This window comes from Cyprinodon tularosa, unplaced genomic scaffold, assembly GCF_016077235.1.
Source record: "Cyprinodon tularosa strain WSP-4 unplaced genomic scaffold, ASM1607723v1 ctg1238, whole genome shotgun sequence".
Taxonomy (NCBI): Eukaryota; Metazoa; Chordata; class Actinopteri; order Cyprinodontiformes; family Cyprinodontidae; genus Cyprinodon; species Cyprinodon tularosa.
This window is the reverse complement of record NW_024038046.1, coordinates 75307-100654: the sequence shown is the minus strand read 5'-3', so window position 1 is coordinate 100654 and position 25348 is coordinate 75307. Positions and strand designations below refer to the sequence as shown.

General features: G+C 45.4%; 1 protein-coding gene across 1 annotated transcript in view; it reads right to left on the bottom strand.

Annotated features, from left to right (window-relative positions):
• Positions 1–917: 917 nt before the first annotated feature.
• tg (thyroglobulin) overlaps positions 918–25348 on the bottom strand; it is a 49083-nt gene continuing 24652 nt past the window's right edge. Inside the window, exons 17-49 of the mRNA XM_038276281.1 lie at positions 25026–25187; positions 24751–24939; positions 23323–23450; positions 23081–23228; positions 21468–21626; positions 21253–21396; positions 20902–21066; positions 20718–20822; positions 14589–14698; positions 14391–14496; positions 13413–13592; positions 13170–13340; positions 13011–13097; positions 12861–12926; positions 12648–12785; positions 12338–12514; positions 12132–12246; positions 11056–11135; positions 8600–8737; positions 8453–8518; positions 7997–8131; positions 7735–7917; positions 7458–7662; positions 7291–7378; positions 6031–6175; positions 5775–5959; positions 5423–5596; positions 5211–5351; positions 4935–5122; positions 1870–1974; positions 1579–1719; positions 1322–1503; positions 918–1137 (exon numbers count right to left, since the gene is read on the bottom strand). Of these exons, the coding sequence (XP_038132209.1) occupies positions 1037–1137; positions 1322–1503; positions 1579–1719; positions 1870–1974; positions 4935–5122; positions 5211–5351; positions 5423–5596; positions 5775–5959; positions 6031–6175; positions 7291–7378; positions 7458–7662; positions 7735–7917; positions 7997–8131; positions 8453–8518; positions 8600–8737; positions 11056–11135; positions 12132–12246; positions 12338–12514; positions 12648–12785; positions 12861–12926; positions 13011–13097; positions 13170–13340; positions 13413–13592; positions 14391–14496; positions 14589–14698; positions 20718–20822; positions 20902–21066; positions 21253–21396; positions 21468–21626; positions 23081–23228; positions 23323–23450; positions 24751–24939; positions 25026–25187 (4607 nt within the window). The 3' untranslated portion in view covers positions 918–1036. The remainder of the gene's footprint in view (positions 1138–1321; positions 1504–1578; positions 1720–1869; positions 1975–4934; positions 5123–5210; positions 5352–5422; positions 5597–5774; positions 5960–6030; positions 6176–7290; positions 7379–7457; positions 7663–7734; positions 7918–7996; positions 8132–8452; positions 8519–8599; positions 8738–11055; positions 11136–12131; positions 12247–12337; positions 12515–12647; positions 12786–12860; positions 12927–13010; positions 13098–13169; positions 13341–13412; positions 13593–14390; positions 14497–14588; positions 14699–20717; positions 20823–20901; positions 21067–21252; positions 21397–21467; positions 21627–23080; positions 23229–23322; positions 23451–24750; positions 24940–25025; positions 25188–25348) is intronic.

Sequence of the window (25348 nt, the reverse complement as noted above, 5' to 3'; positions counted from 1 at the left end):
ACATTTATCATAACGTGAAAATTTAGGGCAAAATGTGAATGACAATGTTGCTGGACGAGGATTTTAAATCATAATTTTAAAACAATAAGTACAGTAAAAGCAGTAAATAAACTAAGAGTCAATTTGAAATTAACTTTAATTCAGATCATTTAAATGACAAACGCAACGTTCATATTCCTTTTAGGCTCCAAAATTCTTGATTATTTTAATTTAAACAGAGTTTAGTGAGTCGGTCAGTTAGAAACAGCTCCTGGATCGGTCACATGACTTTCCTTAAACGACACGCGCACCGATACAGTTTTTAGCTTTATTGGGCTCCACGCATGCACCCCAATTTAGGGTTAATTATTTTTCATTTAGTCATGTTCATTTCCATTTAAAAACAAACAAATTAATGAAACACTCTTGGAGCTCAATGGTTCCTTTGAAGCAAGAAGGATTCTACACTGCCAAGGATCAGGATTGGCGTCAGTAAAGGGAGAAATTCGATATCTGTTCGTCTTCCAGTCGTTTGACCTGCTGCTGCTTTTTACCCAGAGGGGGCGTTGCCTAATCCCCTGCACTTTCAGTTTGAGTCAGGGTCTGTCTTCTTGGATTTACAACCAGAAAAATGATAATCTCTGGAATAATTACAGAAATTAGACCTTTTTCAAATGGTGTTGTTGAAACTCCAGAGAACAAAGGAGTAGATTCTGCTGATTTCTGTCACTGAAACAAAAAATGATTTTATTTATTAGGGATGTGTAAAGATGCAGTTTAGTTTGCAAGAAATAAGGTTCAAATTAATTTAACGTCCTAAGATGGAGAGATATGGCCCTCAGTACATTTATACCTTACAGAAATTGTAATCGGTGTCTGACTGACTGAGGGGAAACCCCTCCCTCCTAAAATCCCTCCCAACAACAAAACACACGTCATTTTCTTTATGATGCGTTTATTGATGATTGGGAACAGAAAAGAGCCGCAGAAACGTGTGAATCAAACTGAATTATGGGAAATGTAGAGTGATTTTCTGTCTTCTTTGCTGATGATGACATCAGTTGTAGGCGTCCTTCTTTGTCAGTGATTGGCTGGAGGGCGCAGCCAGTGGGAGCTCAGGGGTCAACGCGGTCTGGACGGGCTCCGCCCCCGACTCACCTGCAGACAGATAATGGAACAGGTAATCAGCAGAAGAAGAAATAATTTGAAGCAGTGCGAACATGTCGTTTGGTGACTGATGGTCAGTTTTGATTGAGGATAAAGGAAAATTGAGTGAAATTAAAAGCAAACTGATTTATTGTTTGATCGAAGCCAAATCTCAACGACAGCTACACACTGTAACCTGTTTGACTGGTCAGTCTGGTTCCCAGTTGGCTCCAGAAAGAACAGGAGTTCTGCCTCAGACTCTGTCGATGCCGGAGGGCGGGGCTTAATTCCAGGTAGGTGGGTGGAGCATCAGAGGTGGAGACCGGCTGCCAGCGAGGCAGAACTGAGTCCATCCACACACGGGATGGGTTCGGGTTCCTAAAACAAAACCAGGACAGATCAGCTCAGCTGTGGTCCTGCTGGACTTGTTAAAGTACCGTCTGGAGGCCTGACCCGGTCCGCGTGAAGCTGGAGATGTAGGTCATGGCAGCCAAAGAAAGGTGGCGGTCTGAGGAGGTAAAACGCTGAGAGCTGATTGGCTGAAGTGGAACCCCAAACATCAACTGAACGTCCAAAGGAACGGAGATATCGGCTCTGCAAAAAACAAGCAGATCAAAATTCTGGCTTCTGATCCGATCCGGTTCTCATGTCTCGGTATTTTCCCTCTTAGCTGCCGTGAGGTTCAGCTGGTGTGAAGAGAAGAACAGTAAGGACTGCTTCCCTCGGTCAGTGTGTTCTCCATACCTGTCCTGAGCGCTGGAGGCGGGTTGGTGGTACAGGAAGACGTTGGCTCCACTGGCGGCCCAGTGGCGAGCCATCTGCACTGAGGGACAGATGATGAACTGATCTCTGCAGTCAAACACAGAGGGTTGGTCATTAGCTTAGCTGGCTGCTGGCTCACAGGGTTTAAAGAACCATTTCTAACCTTTGACCTCTAGTGTTGGTCACATGGAACTTAAAACATTGTTAAATGTATTAAATATCTGAATATATTTGACATTTAATGACTCAGCGTCTTTCAGTCTGTAGCAATCCATCTCAACAAGCAATCACGCAGCGATGGTGGAGAAGAAAAAGTCCCTTTAAACAGGAACTTATGGCGCAGTATTGATGTGCCTATCCAATGCTAACGCCAGCCTATCCAAAGCTAAAGCTAGCCAATCTAAACATAACGCCAGCCTATCCAAAGCTAAAGCTAGCCAATCTAAACATAACGCCAGCCTATCCAAAGTTAAAGCTAGCCAATCTAAACATAACGCCAGCCTATCCAAAGCTAAAGCTAGCCAATCTAAACATAACGCCAGCCTATCCAAAGCTAAAGCTAGCCAATCTAAACATAACGCCAGCCTATCCAAAGCTAAAGCTAGCCAATCTAAACATAACGCCAGCCTATCCAAAGCTAACGCCAGCCTATCCAAAGCTAACTTCAGCCTATCTAAAGCTAACTCCAGCCTATCTTAACATAACGCCAGCCTATCCAAAGCTAACGCCAGCCTATCTAAACATAACGCCAGCCTATCCAAAGCTAACTCCAGCCTATCCAAAGCTAAAGCCAGCCTATCCAAAGCTAACTTCAGCCTATCTAAAGCTAACTCCAGCCTATCTAAACATAACGCCAGCCTATCCAAAGCTAACTCCAGCCTATCCAAAGCTAAAGCCAGCCTATCCAAAGCTAACTTCAGCCTATCTAAAGCTAACTCCAGCCTATCTAAACATAACGCCAGCCTATCCAAAGCTAACGCCAGCCTATCTAAACATAACGCCAGCCTATCCAAAGCTAATGCCAGCCTATCTAAACATAACGCCAGCCTATCCAAAGCTAACTTCAGCCTATCTAAAGCTAACTCCAGCCTATCTAAACATAACGCCAGCCTATCCAAAGCTAACGCCAGCCTATCCAAAGCTAACGCCAGCCTATCTAAACATAACGCCAGCCTATCCAAAGCTAACGCCAGCCTATCTAAACATAACGCCAGGCTATCTAAACATAACGCCAGCCTATCTAAACATAACGCCAGCCTATCCAAAGCTAACGGCAGCCTATCTAAACATAACGCCAGCCCATCTAAACATAACGCCAGCCTATCCAAAGCTAACACCAGCCTATCTAAACATAATGCCAGCCTATCTAAACATAACGCCAGCCTATCCAAAGCTAACGCCAGCCTATCTAAACATAACGCCAGCCCATCTAAACATAACGCCAGCCTATCTAAACATAACGCCAGCCTATCCAAAGCTAACGCCAGCCTATCTAAACATAACGCCAGCCTATCTAAACATAACGCCAGCCCATCTAAACATAACGCCAGCATATCCAAAGCTAACACCAGCCTATCTAAACATAACGCCAGCCCATCTAAACATAACGCCAGCCTATCTAAACATAACGCCAGCCTATCCAAAGCTAACGCCAGCCTATCTAAACATAACGCCAGCCTATCTAAACATAACGCCAGCCCATCTAAACATAACGCCAGCCTATCTAAACATAACGCCAGCCTATCCAAAGCTAACGCCAGCCTATCTAAACATAACGCCAGCCTATCTAAACATAACGCCAGCCCATCTAAACATAACGCCAGCATATCCAAAGCTAACACCAGCCTATCTAAACATAACGCCAGCCTATCTAAACATAATGCCAGCCTATCCAAAGCTAACGCCAGCCTATCTAAACATAACGCCAGCCCATCTAAACATAACGCCAGCCTATCCAAAGCTAACACCAGCCTATCTAAACATAACGCCAGCCTATCTAAACATAACGCCAGCCTATGTAAACATAACGCCAGCCTATGTAAACATAACGCCAGCCTATCTAAACATAACGCCAGCCTATCCAAAGCTAACACCAGCCTATCTAAACATAACGCCAGCCCATCTAAACATAACGCCAGCCTATCCAAAGCTAACACCAGCCTATCTAAACATAACGCCAGCCTATCTAAACATAACGCCAGCCTATCCAAAGCTAACACCAGCCTATCTAAACATAACGCCAGCCCATCTAAACATAACGCCAGCCTATCCAAAGCTAACACCAGCCTATCTAAACATAACGCCAGCCCATCTAAACATAACGCCAGCCTATCCAAAGCTAACACCAGCCTATCTAAACATAACGCCAGCCTATCTAAACATAACGCCAGCCTATCCAAAGCTAACGCCAGCCTATCTAAACATAACGCCAGCCTATCTAAACATAACGCCAGCCTATCCAAAGCTAACGCCAGCCTATCTAAACATAACGCCAGCCTATGTAAACATAACGCCAGCCTATCTAAACATAACGCCAGCCTATGTAAACATAACGCCAGCCTATCTAAACATAACGCCAGCCTATCCAAAGCTAAAACCAGCATATCCAGTGGCAACACCAGCCGATCCAATATCAGCAGCACTGCTGATATTTCTCTCCATCATGGAGTCAAAGCCAGAAAGGAAAAGTCCATCAGAATCAGAACTACTGAACTATCACTTTATTAATGCCTTGCAGGATGTTTTTTTCTTGCAGTGCAACTGTTTAGAGAAGAGAGAACAATAAGTATGTAATAAAGTACAAATAAGATATCAGAATAAAATAAGGGAAAATATGAAGCTATTATGATGAGGATAAAGTAGAGAGAGCATAAAGTTGAAGATTAAACTGATAAATTCTGCAGAACAAAAAAATGGAGATAGAATGAAGCAAAATGGTGAAAAAAGGGGTCCCTATGTCCTCCAGCAGGTTAAGCCTATAGCAGCAGAACTATAGAGTTTTAAGGCTAATTCTAAGTCTTAAAACTTTGGGTTGGCAGCATTGTCACCTGGTGGCATTGTTGAGTGCTCTGGAGAACAGGTTGTAACCAGCGGCTGACGGGTTGTGATCCAGAGAGTAGAACCAGGTTGCCGCCTCCTTCAACAGCTCATTTCCTGATGTTCCACCCAGGGACCGACTCAGAGCCTCGTAGAACGCCGTCTTCCCATCAGCTCGACCCTGCAGAGCCTCGAAGTCCTACAGACAGTCATGTGACTTATGGTTGAGTCATGTGATCATTGCTCAGTCATTTGACCTTGTACATAAATGGGATGTGACCTCTGACCTTTATCCTTCGAGCCCTGCTGATCAGACCATCATGCTCCGATGTTCCCAGCAACAAATCAACTCTGTGGAAGGAGGTGGACTCGGAGACAGAACCCTGGACTGGAGACCAGGACTGGAACGGACCGCTCACCGCCAACAGCTACAACACAACACATACGGGTCAGATATGTAGAAACTGAGCTGCAGAAGTACAGAGTTCTGGACACAGACTTTGGTCTGAGCGGCGTTTAGTTTGTGGACAGGAGTCGATCTGAGGCAGGCGACCATTAGACCTTCGTCAATGAGGTCAGAGTTCACACAACCCAGTTCTCGAGCCAATTCGATCGCCTGCCTTCTGGAGGCGGCAGGAGTTTGGACCAAAGATGGAGAGAAAACAGAACCTCCCTGTGAGAAAAGAGATAGAACAATATTATCATTTGAAGCTAAAGAGCTGATGATTATCAATCATCATTAAAACACATCCTGCTGCTTCCAGCTTCTTCTCAGTAAGCATATTATCATCCTGGATGATAATGGAGGAAGCGGAACTCCTGAAGATGAGGGGAAAGTTTGATCATCTAACCATCAGGATCATTCGCTGGAACAAAGGAGCAGAGGAAAGAAGATGAAGGCTGCTGATGTCAGCACCGCAACGCTCTGCCCCCACTGTCACACTCCTGTTGTCTCCGCCAACCAGGGAAATGTGGGCATTGACCCAACGAAGTGCCGCCTGCTGGTCCGACAGGCCGTAGTTACCATGGAGATCACCTGCATGACAGAGACGATGAGATCAAGCGTGTTTCATGCCGTTGATCTGATTCGATATGAGTCGTACTAACCTGCAGTCAGGAAACCCAGCGCTGCGGTCCGATAGCTGGCTGTAACCACGACGATGTTACCCAGAGCGGCGAGGGCGGAGCCATCCAGCAGGTTCTGGTTGCTTGGAGGGTTGAAGAAGTAAACAAGAACCGGGACACGTCCCCTCTAAAGGACAAGCAGATAGAAAATTCCCAGAACTAAATCAAGTCTTCCTGAAGGATTCAGCTCTGTTAATAAATGAGTCGGACGGGCCGTGGTCCTCTGGAACCAACTACCAGTTTTAGTCCGTGAGGCAGACACCCTGTCTACTTTTAAGGCTAGGCTTAAAACTTTCCTTTTTGATAAAGCTTCTAGTTAGAGTGGCTCAGGTTATCCTGAGCTATCTCTATAGTTCTGCTGCTATAGGCTTAGACTGCTGGAGGACATAGGGACCCCTTTTTCATCATTCTGCTTCATTCTATCTCTATTCTCCCACTCTGCAGAATCTGTTAGTTCAATCTCTAACGTTCTGCTCTCTCTGCTTTTTCTCATAGTAGCTTCATCTGGTCTGTTCCTGTTTGGCTGTGACTCCATCCTGGAGAGAAATATCAGCTGTGCTGCTGCCATCAACACCTTTGTTTCTAGATGTTGGAGCTTGGCCTGTTTTCCAGTGTAGTCCTGTTTCTCTGACTGTGACTAACTGGATGTGCTCTCTTCATCCTCTGACATGGGAGCTGGCTCGGAGCTCGTCTGCCTGGCTGTGTGTTTCCTGGACGGGGCCGCCTGTGGAGCTGGTTGACAGTCGCCTTTTGTATCTATGCTTCTTTTTCTATGTCTGCTTCTGTCTCCTTGAACCCCAGTCGGCCTCAGCAGATGGCCGCTCACACTGAGCCTGGTTCTGCTGGAGGTTTCTTCCTGTTCAAAGGGAGTTTTTCCTCTCCACTGTCGCTACAAGCATGCTTAGGGTGAGGGATTGCTGAAGAGTCAATGAGTCGATGCAATCAGCTGGTTTTCCTTAGATGGAAAACTTTGAATCAATCTGACTGGATGATCTGGTGAACTGGAAAGTGACCTGAGATGACATGATGTGAAATGGCGCTATAGAAATAAACTGAATAGAATTGAATGGGTCCAACATGAGACTCCAGAACCTCAAGTTTCTCTACTCCTGTCAGGATCTAAATATTTAGGCTTTTAAGTCATCAAAACCTAAGCTTTCTGCATGTTTCTTTATTGTTGCTGCAAATATAAAAACTGATTGTAGAGATTTTAGTCGGACCAGAGGGACCTTCCTTTCTCACCAGAGCAGCAGGTGTGAAGATGTTCAGGTAGAGACAATCCTCACTGGAAGCTCTGGACTCTTCATCGCCAGGCTGGACGCAGCTGGCCCTGCAAGAGGAAGCGGACAACAGGTCCATCCATGTTTTTGCAACGAGTCTCCTTAGAACAGATCGTGATGGGCAGCTACCTGGGTTTGGTGGCGTCCCATGTTCCTGTCCAATCAGCTGGTTGCGCCGCCTCAAAGCGAAGTGGTCCTATTGGTGGCCGGGCATATGGGACTCCTAGGAACTGAATCACTTTCCTCATGTCTGAACCAACTGTTGTTTCCATGGTGACGCCCTGCAGCATCCCATGACCGGGAACAAAGATGGATGTAGCCTGTGCTGATCGCTCTGAGGAAACACTGGGGTCAGTGAGAAAGCTGCCACACCCTGTTCTCCACTGTGACTGACTGATGAGCTCACCTGTCATCAGGTAGACCTGAGGGGCGGGCTCTCTGATCACTAATCTGCATGAGGCGGCTGAGCCAGAGGAGCCAGGGGCGGAGCCTAATCCGCAGGTTGTGGTATCGGGGTACAGGATGCAGCGTACAGCGGACTCGGCGTCGCTGATTGACACGGTGACACAAGACTCCGCCTCCTGGCAGGCTGACAGGAAGCAGCAACAAGGTTCTTTAAACTCAACTATGACCTCAGCACCTTAATTACTGATGTTGTCTGTGGTTACCATGGAGACACCAGTTTCTGGTCTTTTCCTGGTCGGTGGCAATGTCACGGCTCACGTGGATGACGTTATAGGTAGAGAGAGACGAATCAACCAGAAGCGAAGAGTCGGAGAGGAGCCGCCAATCATCCATCGAGACTAAAACAGAAAGTTCAGGTGTTACTACTTCCTGGGTCCAACAGAACCCAGCAATGATGGAGAACTTTCCTCCACGCCGGCCCTGATCCAACCCTCCATTCCCTCCATTTTCCCTCCTGTGGTTCTGATGTTCTGGTCAAATTTTAAAATGTTCTTAGGGATTTTTGAAGATCTTTACTTTCACCGCTTTTATCTAAAGAACCTCCACCAGGGGGCGATGTGGTTCTCTGGCATCAATACTGGAGAGAAGAGGGCTGGATGGAAACGTTAGGAAACTTCTGTGAATGTTACTGCAGAACCAGAACAGACTTTGGGTCTCACCGTTGTTCCTGGGGTTCCTGAGGCTGAACGTGGGACACAGAGCTGGAGAAGACGTCCACTGATTGACTGAAAAAACAAACGTCACATCATGGCTGTGTTGTTCCCGCTGGTCCTGTAAGAACATGTTTTTATGTGAGGAATGGGTACCTGGTTTCTGGTACCAGCCGAACGGTTCCGGCGTGGTCTCTGCATCGGACTGTGTGCAGTCCTGTATCCTCCAGGTCGTGGCGTCGTTTTCGCTGCAAGTTTGAACTCCCAGACTGATCAGAGGTAGACACACCAGATCTGAAACACACACATCATCATCATCATCATCATCATGGCAGTGACGATAATCTGGATCCATCAGACTTCCTCTGAAACCAGGAGCTTTATTCTGCTACACCTACAGTTCAATTTGGACTTTTCAAGAGGTTCTGCTCACTTTGGGTTTTATAGAGTTCATGGTTTGGGGTAAATTGATTCCGTTTAGCGTCTCTTTTAATCTAATTCTGAATGATTCTCTCTCCTTCTCAACAGTTTTACTGTTTTGGCTTCATGAAAAGCATCACAGTGACGAATCGCTGCGAAGCAACACTGGTTCCGCCTTCGGACATTGCCCCCGCGACTCGACCCCGGATAATAACTAATAACTAGGGTCATAAGTTTTTTATAATAAACAAAAAGTCCTATAATGTTCCCATCCCCTGATGAATAAAGTTTAAATCATGCAGGACGGTGACATTAACACATTTATGACACTTCGTGGCTCCCGCTGAAATCATTAATCTCTAAAAGGCTCCTATGTCCTTTGTAATTCACTTAGCTCACCACTAGATGGCAGGAGATTTGAGGATCTTTACAAGAAACACTTTTCACATTCAGAAATATCCTTTCTGGCTGGTTTCATCACACTAACAGATTTAAAGTTGCTTACTTTTAATCAATCCTTATTTCTACAACTGAGTATTAGGACCAGGTTAGTGGGTCTTTTTTCTATTTTGAGAATAAAGTCATAGAATTACAAGAATAAAGTAACTAAATTACGAGAATAAAGTTTTATTTTATGACAACTCTTCCAAGAAGCCCTTTCTTCCCTAAAATGAGGAATGTGGAGCATCATGTGAAGTTATACTTTAGCATCGGTTTGACAAATCAGGAAATCTTTTAGCAGCAGCATCAAACTGGGCAGGATGTCAAAGTGGACTCTGGCTGCTGATTGGTGGAGCTGGTCGGCCGTCATCTGCTGGGCGGAGCTCCAAGCTTTCTTTCTGAAACAGGTTGTGGTATGATGACTTTATTCTTGTTATATTAAAACTTTATTCTAAAAATAAAAAAATGTAAACAATCTCTAGCGTGGATCTAATACTCCATCATAAGTTTCAGACTCTGCAGGAGGTGGTTTTTTTGTGTGTATTTTTTTAGGTTTTTACGGCACTAGACATACGGCAAATATAGTGGCCCTGAAGTGCAAACTGCAACTACAAATCTAAAAGTGCAACTACATTAAGAAAAACACGATTACATTAATCTACCGGAAAAGGTAGGTAACAGTGGGAAACATGAGACATCGCTGATTGGACGACGGCGCCGTTTGACCCTTGAACCGGAAGTTGCGTCGTCTGAACAGTCCAGCTTCTTTTAAGTGTGTCTTCAGTGTACGCAAACTAACTGAAATTTGGTGATTAGTCTTGAGCATATCCAGTATCACCTCGTACGTATGTCCTGATTCAAAATATTCCTGGATAACGGCAGCTATGTTTGGGGCGCCGACAATATCCATGTTTTCAAAAGCCGCAGCAGGCAGAAGGACTTCCGGTTCAAGGGTCAAACGGCGCCGTCGTCCAATCAGCGATGTCTCATGTTTCCCACTGGTACCTACCTTTTCCGGTAGGTTAATGTAATTGTGTTTTCCTTAATGTAGTTGCGCTTTACTTTATGTAGTTTTGTTTTTCTTAATGTAGTTGTGCTTTTAGATTTGTAGTTGCAGTTTTGCACTTCAGGGCCATCGTAGGGAAAGGACCACAGGCCGGATACTAACTCGTGTCGGCCATGTTGAGCACTACAGCATCTGTACGGTCTTGCGTGCTAAGCACTGCGCTACCAAAGCACCCCCAGCAGTTCGGTAAAACTTTTTCTATCAAAGGAAAGAAGGAATGAAGTCCCTCGCATTCCCTTAGCTCCTCCTCCTGAGCGCCACCCAGTGGTGATAGTGAACAAATATAACTTCCCTTTTATGTCATTATCAATGTTTAGACCATAAATTTAGACCAAGTTTAGACCAAATTCTGGGCCTCTATTTGAACGTGTTGGACTCCAGTCAAGCTAAGTCTAGCTTCCTCTTATAGCTTAGCTTGCTATTTAGCTTAAACAGGCAGATTAGCCTCTGCAGCAACAAGCTAAAATGTCTGAGCCCAGCCGAGTCTGACATCGACAGGTCAGCTCTACATCTGACTTGTTCATGTCCTGCTGATGATGACGTCCTTATGGCACATAGCAGTTTTTTACAGAAATATCTGAAGTGTTTAATCTTATAATCCCATCATGTCTCCTACAAACCCAGGTTACCTGAACCAAACAGGGTGGAAAGGTTTGGTTCTGGTTCTGCAGTGAAAGGGATTTACCTCCTGATTGGGTTTCACGGACGAACCCAAAACCACGGCAGCAGGGGTCCTGGTCACAGCGGCGCTCACAGTCCATGAACCTGGAGACACAGAGCGCTCCATCACTGAACCGATGGACTCAGAGTGAAATTTGGAGATAAATAGAAGCTGAAACTCTGAGGAAAAATATCTATTTGATCTATAATGGCATTTATCTTGACATTCTGTCTCCTTAGCTCAGTGCACCTTTCAAGGTCTTATTGTGTCTTTTTGTCTCTCAGGTTGTGTCTTTGTGTCAAATGGTCTCCCTTAGTGACTTGTGTCCCACTGTGTCTCTTTGTGTCTAATTGTGTCCCATTTTGTCCCTTACTGTCTAATTATGTCCCCAAGTGTCTTTTGGTGTCTTATTGTTTCGCTTTGTGTCCGTTATTGTATGGCTGTGCCTCATTGTGTTCCTTAGTGCCTAATTGTGTCCCATAGTGTCTTATTGTGTCCCTTAGTGTCGCTTTGTGTCCCTTAGTGTCTAATTATGTCCCCAAGTGTCTCTTAGTGTCTTATTGTTTCGCTTTGTGTCCCTTATTGTATAGCTGTGCCTCATTGTGTTCCTTAGTGCCTAATTGTGTCCCATAGTGTCTTATTGTGTCTCATAGTGTCTTATTGTATCCCATGGTGTCTTATTGTGTCCCTTAGTGTGTAATAATGTCCCCAAGTGTCTCCTGGTGTCTTATTGTTTCACTTTGTGCCCCTTATTGTATAACTGTGCCTCATTGTGTTCCTTAGTGCCTAATTGTGTCCCATAGTGTCTTATTGTGTCTCATAGTGTCTTATTGTGTCCCATAGTGTCTTATTGTGTCCCTTAGTGTCTAATAATGTCCCCAAGTATCTCCTGGTGTCTTATTGTTTCGCTTTGTGCCCCTTATTGTATTACTGTGCCTCATTGTGTTCCTTACTGTAGTGCCTAATTGTGTCCCTTAGTGTCACTTTGTGTCCCTTAGTGTCGCTTTGTGTCCCTTAGTGTCCCAGGTTCATCACATTGTTTCCTGAAGCCCTCTCAGATCAGAGGTTCTGATGTTAGGACCGGCTGTTGCTGAAGTTACCTCTCTGACAGTTGCCGGGTGTCTCTCAGGGTGACCCGGTTCCTCACAGAGTAGGAGACCATCTTCTGGAAGGGAACCCGTTCATAGAAACTCTGAACTGGACCGCTCAGATCCACTAAAGAGAAGAAAAATAGATAACAGAAGAACATTTCTAACAGAACCAGAGCTGAACTCTGCAGAATCTGATCTTAGGGTCTCATCCTCACCCAGCTTGCTGTAGGTGTTGTTTGGTAACACGGCCAGCAGGGGGCGGCAGGATTGTTTTCTTGGCTGGTCGTAGGCTCCACAGACTCTGGTGTCAGGGTGCAAAGAGCAGCGGAAGAAAACATCTGATTCTGCATCTCTGAGGTCGGCGACAGCGCACTGCTGCTCTTCATCACAACCTGAAACACACAGCCGTCAAACTACAGAGTGCTGACACCTACAGGTGGGGGGGGGGGCACTGCTTTCTAAAGGGTCATAAATGAAATCTTCTCCTTCTCTGTCTGTCAAAGGCAGAAATCTGCAGCTACGTACGTGTGAGACACCAGAGCTGCGCCTGCTGGGAACTGTAGTGGTTTTTACTGAGCCAGAAGGAGAGAACGGGGAGTTTCCTCTGAGGATCCACGATGATGTCATCATTGGACAGCGGCTGGAACCTCAGCAGCACGGACGCTGGAAACACAAAGAAGATCACCTATAGATGTGAAGCGATGGACGGCAAGTCACCTGATCGGAGAAGATCCAAACCATTCAGAGGAGCAGGAAGCTCTGCTGCAGGGCAGGAAGTAGATCCGGAACCAGCGGCCTCTGACTCTGCAAATGACAACAAAAAACTGTGAGCCGAGCTGAACCTTGACCCGAGTGGGTCTTACCTGCTGCTTCAGGACAGAAGCGTACCTGTGTGCAGGTAGATGGCCTGGAAGCTGATGATGGAGGCCTGATAGTCCTTTTTATTCTTGCTGTCGGCGGGCAGAGCGTCATCAGCTGAAAGGCACCAGAATGTTTGGGTTCTGTTTGAAACAAGCTGCTCAGAAATGAACTGGACCTTTTTCTTACTGATAGTGAACTTTTCTCCTCCGAAGTCGAACAAGAAGCTTCGCTGCAGTTCGTTGTAGGTAAGCCCCGCCCCACAGGTTCTATTGGCTGGTCCCTGTCCAATCACGTCCCAGTCCTGATCCTCACACATCAGAACCGACGGAGCTCTCAGCCAACCACAGAGGAGGGAACCTTAATGGGATGAAATGAGCAGTGAGGATCAGGGTCAACTCCTCCCCGCAGCCCGTCTCCATGGTAACACACCTCCATCCAGGACGTTCTGGTTCAGGATGAATCCGTCGCAGCAGGCGTCCCGGCTGCAGCCGTCCTGACAGAAGCGATGAGCGTCGGACAGAGACGTGGTTCTGGAGGAGAACACCTGAGTCCTGAATACACCTGAGACCACCTTCCTCATCCTCGTCTTCATCAAGGGAAGCCCCGCCCCTGCATAAGAAGGCACGCCCACAGGATCACAAACAGGTACGCTAAATCTGATCCTGACACTGGAGCTCTGGACCACATCTGTCAGCATCGGGTTACCATGGTAACAAGGTCAAAGCTGCAGCACAAAAAATGTCTCCTTTTACACCAATCAGAAAGCTGTTTTATTACGTAAATATGGTTCCAGTACATCCTTAAGCTACTTACTAACTTTTTAAAAAAAAATAGCCAAATAAAAAGGTAATAAATGATTAATTTAAAATGGAGAAAAAACCCTAGGTGTCTAAAAATGTAAGACAGTATTCAGGAGAAGTTTATTGGATTCTCTGGAGCAGGCATCCCCAAAGTGGGTCCTGGAGGGCCGCCATCCTGCAGGGTTTAGAGGTTTCTCTGCTCCAGCAGCTGATTTTAATAGAAAGCTGATTAACAGGCTTGTGGTCTACTGCAATCATCAGAATCAGCTGCGCTAAAGCAGGGAAACCTCTAAAACCTCGAGGACCGAGGTTCGGGATGCCTGCTCTATCCAGGCTGAGTCTAACTGAAGCTTTGTTTCTCTGAGTCTAATCTTGTTTTTGTCTTTACTCTTCAGCAGGAAGGTCTGTGCTACAAACTGCAGGCAGCAGGATAATAAAAGCCAACATATTCTGCCGGCAGGTTTCTCCATTTGAAGTTAATTTAGGCGTTAATAAACTGTTTCAGAGGAGTGATCATAGCGCTCTGCATCAGCAGTGCTGCGTCTGACTCCCTGCCAGCTCCCAGATCAGCTTCTCTCATTGGTGTGATGCTTAAGCAGAACTTTACCGTCTTTCCTGAGGACGAGCCGTCCTGAAGCTCCGCCCCTCACTTTCAGAGAACAACTCAGCTGATGGAACCGCTCTGCTTCAGGGTTACCCAGAAACCCGCTGCCCTGCATAGACAGAGAGACACCACGTTCCCATCAGGGAGAGAAGGACTAAAGGTGTCAGCAGAAACACCAGAGAGCTGTGAGTGTGAGCGTACCTGCCGGGAGGCATTGCAGACGGTGTTCATTGTGTGTGTGCTGTACAGCTCACACTGCCTCTGGCTGTCGAACAGAACCACATGGTGGCAGGACGGCTCTGCAGCACAGGCTGGAACACAGACAACACTTCAGGAGAAAAGGAACACATATAGGCCTGGATGAAAACTCTGGAATACATGTACTATTCAGGGACGGATTTAGGAAATGTGGGGCCCTAGGCAAAGACAGGCAGGGGGGCCCATAAATAGAGAAGACATAGAACAGCCCCATTCTCCAGATATAGAAATGTTAATAGAATAGACATCCATTATCTGTTCTAGGTTGTGTCCCTCTCTTCTTGTCCCTTTTCTTCTTGTTTTCCTCTCTATGTTTTGTACTCAGCTGACTTTTCATGCTGTCTCTAAAGGAATGAAAGATTTTTTCCAAGCACTAAGCTCACTTAGCTGATTGCTCCTTCCTGTGTTTCCAAAAAGGCCAAAGTAAATAACCCAGTCCTTCTTTTCACTGTAGACAAGCCATGATCTGCTTATCTGTTCTCCATTTTTCATTTGGATGAAATAATAGCTGCATGAATCATGACAGCAGACAAGATATTCTCATCTTCATACTTTGGATCTTGTGCTGACATACGGCATAGAATGTGAAGAAATAACAGTATTTCCTCACAACCCTGTCCTCTCTGACCACTTTCTAATAACCTTCAGGATTACTTTAACAGAGTTCTCCTCCCCCAAAAGAAGGTTCAATTTTAGTAGATCTTTATCAGATAGTGCAGTTATAAATTTTAAAGAATCTGCTTCACTTTCTCTCTGCTCTGTGTCACTGAGCAGTGCTGCAGAGTGCAAAAGCTTAGCTTATTCCCCTTCACAGGTTGATGATTTTGTTGATGGGGTTGCTAGTTCTCTGCTTATTGCCTTAGACAACGCAGCTCCTTTGAAAATGAAAACCGTTAAAAATAGAAAGCTTGCTCCTTGGTTTAATGCAGAGCTGCGTACTTTGAAGCAAAATGCTAGGAAACTGGAGAGAAAATATCGCTCCACAGGCCTGCGAGAGTCCTTCCTAGTCTGGAAAAATGGTTTACTGCTGTATAAGAGGACCCTTTGTAAAGCAAGAGCAGCATACTTCTCCTCATTAATAGAGGAGAATAAGAATAATCCTAGATTTCTTTTTAATACAGTTGCCAAACTCACCCAGAGCCATAGCTCTGTTGAACCGTCCATTCCACCTGCTCTTAGCAGCAATGATTTTATGGGATTCTTTATAAATAAGATTGATCTTATTAAAAATAAGATCATAAGCACTCCTCTATCCGCGATTGTACCTGAGGTAGTCATGGAATCTGAACCGGGTTTAGACTGCTTTGATCCAGTTGAACTCTCTGAATTAGCAAAATTATTGTCTTCATCTAAGCCTTCAACTTGTATGTTAGATCCAGTTCCAACCAGGTTATTTAAGGAGGTATTCCCTTTGATCTCCTCCTCCATTTTAGATGTGATTAATCTATCTCTGTTACAGGGATATGTACCTAAAGCTTTTAAGGTTGCTGTAATTAAACCTCTGCTTAAGAAACCGTCTCTTGACCCAGATGACTTGGTCAATTATAGACCTATATCCAATCTTCCTTTCTTATCCAAAATTCTTGAGAAAGTAGTTGCCAAACAAGTTTGCGATCACTTCCACCATAATGAACTTTTTGAAGAGTTTCAGTCTGGCTTTAGAGCTCATCATAGCACTGAAACAGCTCTGGTGAAAGTCACTAATGATATTCTCATGGCCTCAGATAATGGACTTGTATCTGTGCTCCTCCTGTTGGATCTTAGTGCTGCATTTGATACAGTTGACCATAATATTCTTTTAGAAAGACTTGAATATTTTGTTGGAATTAAAGGAACAGCACTAGACTGGTTTAAATCTTATCTATCTGATCGATTTCAGTTTGTTCATGTTAATGACAGATCTTCAACACGCTCAAAGGTTACCTGTGGAGTACCACAGGGATCAGTGCTAGGACCAATTCTCTTTACTTTATACATGCTCCCAATTGGTAGAGTTATTAGACAGCATGGGATTAATTTCCACTGTTATGCTGATGATACCCAGCTATATCTGTCTATAAATCCAGATGAAGCTAACCCATTACATAGATTACAGGCATGTCTTGAAGACATAAAAACCTGGATGACTCTTAACTTTCTGCTTCTGAATGCAGACAAAACAGAAGTTATAGTCTTTGGACCAGAGTCTCTGAAAAAGAAGCTGATTAGCCAGTCACTTCATTTGGATGGGATTAAACTGATTTCAGATAATAAAGTAAAAAATCTTGGTGTTATTTTTGATCAGGACCTGTCATTTAAATCCCATATCAAAGAGGTTTCTAGAATTTCCTTCTTTCATCTGAGGAACATTGCAAAAATTAGAAATATCCTGTCCAGGGGTGATGCTGAGAAACTAGTCCATGCATTTGTTACTTCAAGGCTGGACTATTGTAATTCTTTACTATCAGGAAGTCCACAAACTGTAGTTAAAAGCCTTCAGCTGATCCAAAATGCTGCAGCCAGAGTTCTAATGAAAATAAAAAAGAGAGATCATATCTCTCCTATCCTGGCTTCTCTTCATTGGCTTCCTGTTAAATCAAGAATAGAATTTAAAATCCTCCTTCTCACATATAAAGCCTTAAATGGCCAAGCTCCATCTGATATCAGAGATCTGATTGTTCCTTATGTTCCTAACAGAGCACTTCGCTCTCAATCTGCAGGTTTACTAGTGGTTCCTAGAATTTCTAAAAGTAGAATGGGAGGCAGATCTTTTAGTTCTCAGGCTCCTCTCCTGTGGAACCAACTACCAGTTTTAGTCCGTGAGGCAGACACCCTGTCTACTTTTAAGGCTAGGCTTAAAACTTTCATTTTTGATAAAGCTTATAGTTAGGGTGGCTCAGGTTATCCTGAGCTATCTCTATAGTTATGCTGCTATAGGCTTAGACTTTTGGAGGACATAGGGACCCCCATTTCATCATTCTGCTTCATTCTCTCTCTGTTCTCCTATTCTGCAGAATCTGTTAGTTCAATCTCTAACCTTCTGCTCTCTCTGCTTTTCCTCAGAGTAGCTTTGCCTCGTCTGTTCCTGTTTGGCTGTGACGTCATCCTGGAAAAAAACATCAGCTGTGCTGCTTCTATCAACACCCTTGTTTATAGATGTTGGAGATCGGCCTGTTTTCCAGTGTGGTCCTGTTTCTCTGACCGTGACTGAGTGGATGTGCTCTCTTCGTCCTCTGGCATGGGAGCTGCCTTGGAGCTCGTCTGCCTGGCTGTGTTTCCTGGACGGGGCCGCCTTTTACAGCTGCTTTTTGTATCTCTGCTTCTGTCTCCTTGAACCCCAGTCGGCCTCGGCAGATGGCCGCTCACACTGAGCCTGGTTCTGCTGGAGGTTTCTTCCTGTTAAAAGGGAGTTTTTCCTCTCCACTGTCGCTACAAGCATGCTTAGTGTGGGGGATTGCTGAAGAGTCAATGAGTCAATGCAATCAGCTGGTTTTCCTTAGATAGAAAACTTTGTATCAATTTGACTGTATGATCTGGTTGAACTGTAAAGTGCCTTGAGATGACATGTGTTGTGAATTTGGCGCTATATAAATAAACTGAATTGAATTGAAGATAGAGGAGAGCAGGAGGCGGGGTTACCAATCTACTCGCTCTGGAGAGCAGAGTTTGCTGCTTTTAGATGTTGTCTCCAAAGTCTCCAGTAGCAGAAAAAAGTCTCTAGATTTGGCGCTAGGAGCTTTTTAGAAATCAAAGTGCTAGAGGGGTCTGAAAAGTGGCTAAATATAGCGACTAAAGCACTAAGTTGGCAACACTGCTCTTTGCATGGTTTGTTTTCAAATGGATTGCAGACGGAGTAACGTTACTCCGTCTGCAGCAGCCAGGGCTAACGTTAGACCGTCTGCAGCAGCCAGGGCTAACGTTAGACCGTCTGCAGCAGCCAGGGCTAACGTTAGACCGTCTGCAGCAGGCAGGGCTAACGTTAGACCGTCTGCAGCAGCCAGGGCTAACGTTAGACCGTCTGCAGCAGCCAGGGCTAACGTTAGACCGTCTGCAGCAGCCAGGGCTAACGTTAGACCGTCTGCAGCAGCCAGGGCTAACGTTAGACCGTCTGCAGCAGCCAGGGCTAACGTTAGACCGTCTGCAGCAGGCAGGGCTAACGTTAGACCGTCTGCAGCAGCCAGGGCTAACGTTAGACCGTCTGCAGCAGGCAGGGCTAACATTAGACCGTCTACAGCAGCCAGGGCTAACGTTAGACCGTCTACAGCAGCCAGGGCTAACGTTAGACCCTCTACAGCAGCCAGGGCTAACGTTAGCCCGTCTGCAGCAGCCAGGGCTAACTTTAGCCCGTCTGCTGCAGCCAGGGCTAACGTTAGCCCGTCTGCAGCAGCCAGGGCTAACGTTAGACCCTCTACAGCAGCCAGGGCTAACGTTAGACCCTCTACAGCAGCCAGGGCTAACGTTAGCCCGTCTGCTGCAGCCAGGGCTAACGTTAGCCCGTCTGCAGCAGCCAGGGCTAACGTTAGACCCTCTGCAGCAGCCAGGGCTAACGTTAGCCCGTCTGCAGCAGCCAGGGCTAACTTTAGCCCGTCTGCAGCAGCCAGGGCTAACGTTAGCCCGTCTGCAGCAGCCAGGGCTAACGTTAGACTGTCTGCAGCAGCCAGGGCCAACGTTAGCCCGTATGCAGCAGCCAAGGCTAACGTTAGACTGTCTGCAGCCAGGGCTAACATTAGCCCATCTGCAGCAGCCAGGGCTAACGTTAGACTGTCTGCAGCAGCCAGGGCTAACGTTAGACCGTCTGCAGCAGCCAGGGCTAACGTTAGCCCGTATGCAGCAGCCAGGGCTAACGTTAGCCCGTCTGCAGCAGCCAGGGCTAACATTAGCCCGTATGCAGCAGCCAGGGCTAACTTTAGCCCGTATGCAGCAGCCAGGGCTAACGTTAGCCCGTCTGCAGCAGCCAGGGCTAACGTTAGCCCGTCTGCAGCAGCCAGGGCTAATGTTAGCCCGTCTGCAGCAGCCAGGGCTAATGTTAGACCGTCTGCATAGCCGTGTGTGAAGGACCACTGGCTCTAATGGCGATATTTAAAGTCAGACTAGCTTTGAATGTGATGATGTCATCAGTACGTTTCTGCTCCAATTGACCCAGATTTATTCTGCGTGCTCCCGTTCTCCCCAAATCCAGACTTTCCTGTGTTCTGGTCAAGAACAGACTTGGTGAGGACACGAGTCCGTCCTCATTATTGTGGATTGAGAAACAGCATTAGAGTTTTGTCATCAGTGTGATGTTAGTGGGGAAGAAGCTGCTGCAGAACCAGCTGGATCTGCATTGAATGCTGTGAAGCCTCTTCCCAGAGGGCAGCAGGGAGAACAGTCCATGGTGGGGGTGAGGACAGATCATATAAATGAAAACAGGGATTTAACACTTTATCTGTATAATTTCATTACTACTTCTGTAACTACATTGAAAGTAAATGGCTTTAAACCGGTCACACATGGAAGCAGGAAGGGAGGAAATGTTTAAGCTTCACTGCAAACAATTAAAATCTAAGTAAGTATTTTTTTCTTATAATTGCATTTCTTCTTCAATAGAGGAAGCAAGTGACACACTTTGCCATTGGAAGAATACAGTTTATATTTAAAATAAGAAAAAAATGTTGAATTGTCAAATGCTTATTATCCAAATATCTTATTTTCAGAAAAAAGAAACTTTGGCAAATCATATTATCTACCTACTTAAATAAAGGGTAAATACACCAATTTAAGAAATGTTCTTCTTATTTCTAGATGATTTTTGCAAAGCTGGACAGAAATTATGGTAATAAAAACTGCAGCATAAACTGGATCCTGACAGTCAACTGATAATAACAGACTTAACCTGATAGAGTAACTGGTTAGTAAATAATTACAGCGAGCTGATCTGTGAAGGACCTTGATGGGAGTGAAAAAGAAAAACTCGTTGCTCAAATAATATAAATAAAATTTACAACAGAAAGTAAATAAAACCAAAGATCTAAATGGAGAAAATGTAGAAATGAGCTCATACAGGAGTTCAACGGCAAAAACATTCACTCTAAGTCTACAGGATGTTGGTGTTACCATGGACACAGGTAGTGAGGTCAGAGGTCATTGTCTTGAGGACGTCAGTGTTTTCACTTCCAAACATTACATCTGATCCAGGAACAGTCTGGAACCTTCTGAGAACTGAGTGACAGAGAGAGGAGAACACAACCATCAGCTTAAAATACATCACCATCTGTCCTCTGATTGGCTGCTGCTGTACCTGAGCAATCCTCATCTGTCAGAGGCTTTTCACTGGTGGTCCAGTCAAGCTCCGCCCCCTCCCTGCTGAAACACTTCCACCTGCCAGACAGGAAGTCTGGCTGAGCTGGCAGAAACTCTCCTCGCTCTGAACACCGCAGACCCCGCCTCTCACAGTCCGTCTCACCTGTGAGGAGGACAGGTGAGACGTTCTTATGAACACGCCGGCGTCTAACCGTACTACTGCTCAGTTTATGATAGATTGTGTGATTACATCATTTATTTATGGTTTTGATTCTCTAACATCCACCTGAGAACAGGTGAGCTCACCAGTCAAACATCGTCAGCAAGAAGAAACAGAACAAAGACTTACACTGATTGGCTGATGAAGCGCCTGCAGGGGAGGAGCCTCTTGAACACTTGTTGCAGAAGCCCCGCCCCTGTTCCTCCTGATAGGTTCCTTGAGGACATGGAAGACACGCCCCCTGCTGGAAGAAGGTACCAGCAGGACAAACCACTGCAAGCAGAAAGAAAGCAAAGCTGTGAGTCTGAGAAGGAAGAAAGATCTGAAGAGAAAAAAAGACTCACAGCAGCCTTCTCCATCACTGTCCAGGTGGTAACCATGGGAACAGCCGAAGCTTGGTGGCATCACGGAAATCAGTTTGGGATCAGAGGTCAGGGAGGAGCGGAGGTTACCCAGAATTCCCTGAACACCATCCAAGAGTCTGGACTCATTTAAGAAGGTCGCTGAAGAAAAAATAACATCATCAGTTGATAAATTGATCCATCCATCCATCATCCATCATCCATCCATCCATCATCCATCCATCCATCCATCCATCCATCCATCCATCCATCCATCCATCCATCCATCCATCCATCCATCATCCATCCATCCATCCATCCATCCATCCATCCATCCATCCATCCATCCATCCATCCATCCATCCATCCATCCATCCATCCATCCATCCATCCATCCATCCATCCATCATCCATCCATGCAAATACACGATTTGACAGCAAATGTGACTAACAAACGTAAATTATGCAAACACAAAAACGCTAGTGAAGAGTGGCACTGGCCCCTGTCTAGAACCGCCTATGGTTTGTACCAAAATGATCAAATGATATAATAATGAAAAAGAACTGAGGAAACAAAAATCTGATCGGATCAGTGATGGATTTAGATGAAAGTTTGACTTCATTAGCAGCTCCATCTGTCCTGATTTGGCCTGTTTTCTCTCCCTTAATTGGTTATTTCTTTCACCTGCCGTTTTCCCTCCCTGCCTCAATTATAGTTTATTCCTCTCACCTGTTTCTTTCTTCTGGGTTATATTCTGTACAGCCTGAGCATTCAGGGCCAGATCATTATTTGTTTTCAGTTAGTTATTCTTTTCAGTCTGTTTATTTCATGGTTCATGTCCTGGATCCTAGCAGCCAGTGGAAAGAGGGTTTTTGTGTTTGTCTCGTCTCCTGATCGTCCACTGTTCCTCCCCCGCGGAGTCCTCTGGGTTTTTGGCTCTATATGTGGGGCGGTTCAGTTTTTATCCAGTAAGCCTGGCTAAAGGGAGAAGACCAGTTTAAAGTTCCTGCATCAAGTTCCGGTTCCACGTCCTGTCTCGGCTACCCTCTTTCATTGAGCCTGCCTGTCTGCACTGGATCCTGTCTGCTCCTGTGCGTGACCGTCTGGCCACGCTTCTGAACTCTGTCAGACTCTGAACCTGTCTGGGAGCTTGGTATTGCCTGGAAGTCTGGATCCTGTCATCTGTTCTGTTCCTGCCTGATCTGGATCCCGTCTGATCTGGCTGTTCCTGTCTGCCCTGTGTCCCTGTCTTGGATCGGCTTCCTGCAACTCCTCAGGAGCTGCTGCAGCCAGAAGCTCCTCAGTAGAAATCTCTGTCTGGGATCTTTCCGCATTTTGAGAGTTTTGGGTTATTTAGAGTGAATTCACCGTTGGTGTATTTGTGCAGGATTAGTTTTCTCTGTGAGCGGGAGCCTGTCTGGCGTTGACCATGACCTCCGGAGACAGGCCCTGATGCCCCTCCTCACAAGCATAAGCAGGTCTAGACTGGTTGGTACCATAGATGAAGAATTTTACTGCCAGACTAAAAGAAATCTGTCTCCACCTGCTGGCAGCAGCAGGGAATCCCTAAAGAACTAACCTAAAAGGTTAAGCAGCTACATTTATCAAAACTCACTGATATCATGGAGGTGAGGGAGGTCAGAGGTTTGGAGGTCAGCGAGGGCCACAGTCCACCTGAGCGTTAAAGTCACAGAGTCGGCATCATCACATCTCAGTCCCACAGACGACTCGTCACATAGTGCCACCGTTTGGCCGGATGCGGTCTGCAGCAAAAGAAAAACAAACACAAAGATCCCAACAGAGTCTACGGAATGTTTGGACGACCCACCAGCTGCGATTTTAAACAACTGAGTTCACCTGAGCAGAGCAGAGCGCCCTGCTGGTCAGCATGTTGAACAACAATGACTTTAAATCGTCCGTCTGAGAGCAGGACAGCAGGAGCGCCCATTGCTGAGAGAACGACACCGTCTGCAGAGGCTGAGAGACTAAGACACAAACGGGGTACCTCTGAATTACACAGAATAAACCAGATTAAATTTCATTACCTTTGGTTAAAGCAGATTATACCAATAAGATCCGACCAAACCAGATTAAACTTGATTCACTTGGAATAAAACAGATTAAATTACTTATTTATTGTTCAGCTATATTAAACTAAGATTGACTCGCTTGTCTCTGACCAGATTAAACAAGATTAGACTCAATGAACTCGGATTAAACAATGTCAGATTAAACTGCTTAGATTAAATTAGACCTGTAAACATGTTAACCGTTGGGTCCTCGGCTGTTTTGATGATTTTATAAGATGGATAATCTTCTACATGCTTCACAAACAGTCTTTTCCTGACATGATATCTGCAGTAAATCTAATTGTGTTAAATTACTTTTGTTAATTGCAGGTTGAATAGCTCGTTACAGCAGATAGAGGGCGTAGCAGCTCAGGCTAACGGGCTACTGGGTGTACCTGTTTATTTATTGAAAGGTTGTTTACGGTATAGAGTTTCCATGGAAAATCGGGATCGTTCTGAACGTAGGTTTCATTTTCTGTGCTGAGATGATTAGAGTGAGATTCGTCCATATTTCCGATGGGATAAAAAAAAGTGTATTATTGTTTTTAACCTAAAAAATTATTGTCAACGAGCGATTATCTGGTTAAGCTGCTCGAGTTACGCTGGTAAGCCGCTCAGGGCGTCTGTAGCAGCCCTTTAATGTCGGCCTTTCTCTTCCGTATTTTTCCGCTCTGTGTGCCACCATCATTACGAACTCTGACTGGTTGTCATGGTTGCAGGGTGTGGGGGGGTGTGGTCTTAGGGAGGGCGAGGGTTTGGAAAAACAGCTCATCGAGCAGAGGGCTGAATGAGGAGGTTATTGATGCACACCTTCGGCCTAATCTGAGCGGAGTTTTCCTGCTCTGGAGGTTTGGGAATATTTTTCCTTTTCAAACGTAGTATATTGTAATATGAGACCTTTAATTATCTCTGATTGAACTAGATTAACCCAGAATGGATTTTACTATTTCTATTAATTAACAGATTAGAACCGATTATTTCAGATTAAACCAGATTAGACTTAATTATTTCTAGTTGAGCCAGATTAAACAAGATTAGAATTCTTCATCTCTGACCAGATTGATCTTGATTATTTCTGGCAAAATTAGATTTGATAATCTCTAATCAGATTAGATCTGATCAACTGTGATTAAACCAGATTTGTCCAGATTATCTCATATTAAACCAGATTAAATTTAATTATCTATGACTAGATTAAAGTTGAGTAGCTTCTCACTCTGACAGGCTCCTCTCAAAGGTCTGTCTTCTCCCCACTGACGACTCTCAGCAATGCAGACAAAGCTGCTAACAGGAAGTGAGTTCTGGTAACCATGGTGACAGATGAGGTCACAGTTTTGTTGTCCAGCAGCTCCTGGACGGCACAGCAATGCACCATGGGTAATGTTGGGGGCAGGACAAAGAGGACCTGAGAGAAAAGGACAAGTATTTGGACCAATCAGAGACCTCAGTTCTGCTGCCGTCCACTAGGAGGCTCCCTCATCTCTAACTCACGGTCACATGATGGCGTGCGTCCCGTCCGTCGAAGTATCCGAGTCCCAGCCACTTCCTGTCCACCCTCAGAAACACACCAGCAGGAAGTGACATCACACTGCAGCGGGGCAAAGGAACCATCAGGGTGACACTGGAGACCTTGCAGCTCACACCAGCTGGGACCTGAAGGCAGCAGAGATTTCACAGAGAGACAGTGAACGCAGCAGAGTGCCAGGTGTTTGATTTGAGCGGCTGCGTCCTCCAAGGACCCGGTCTCTCTGGACTGGGTTCTTCCAGGTCCGTGACGTTAATGTCTGATGTTTTCCTTCTGCAGAAATGTTTAC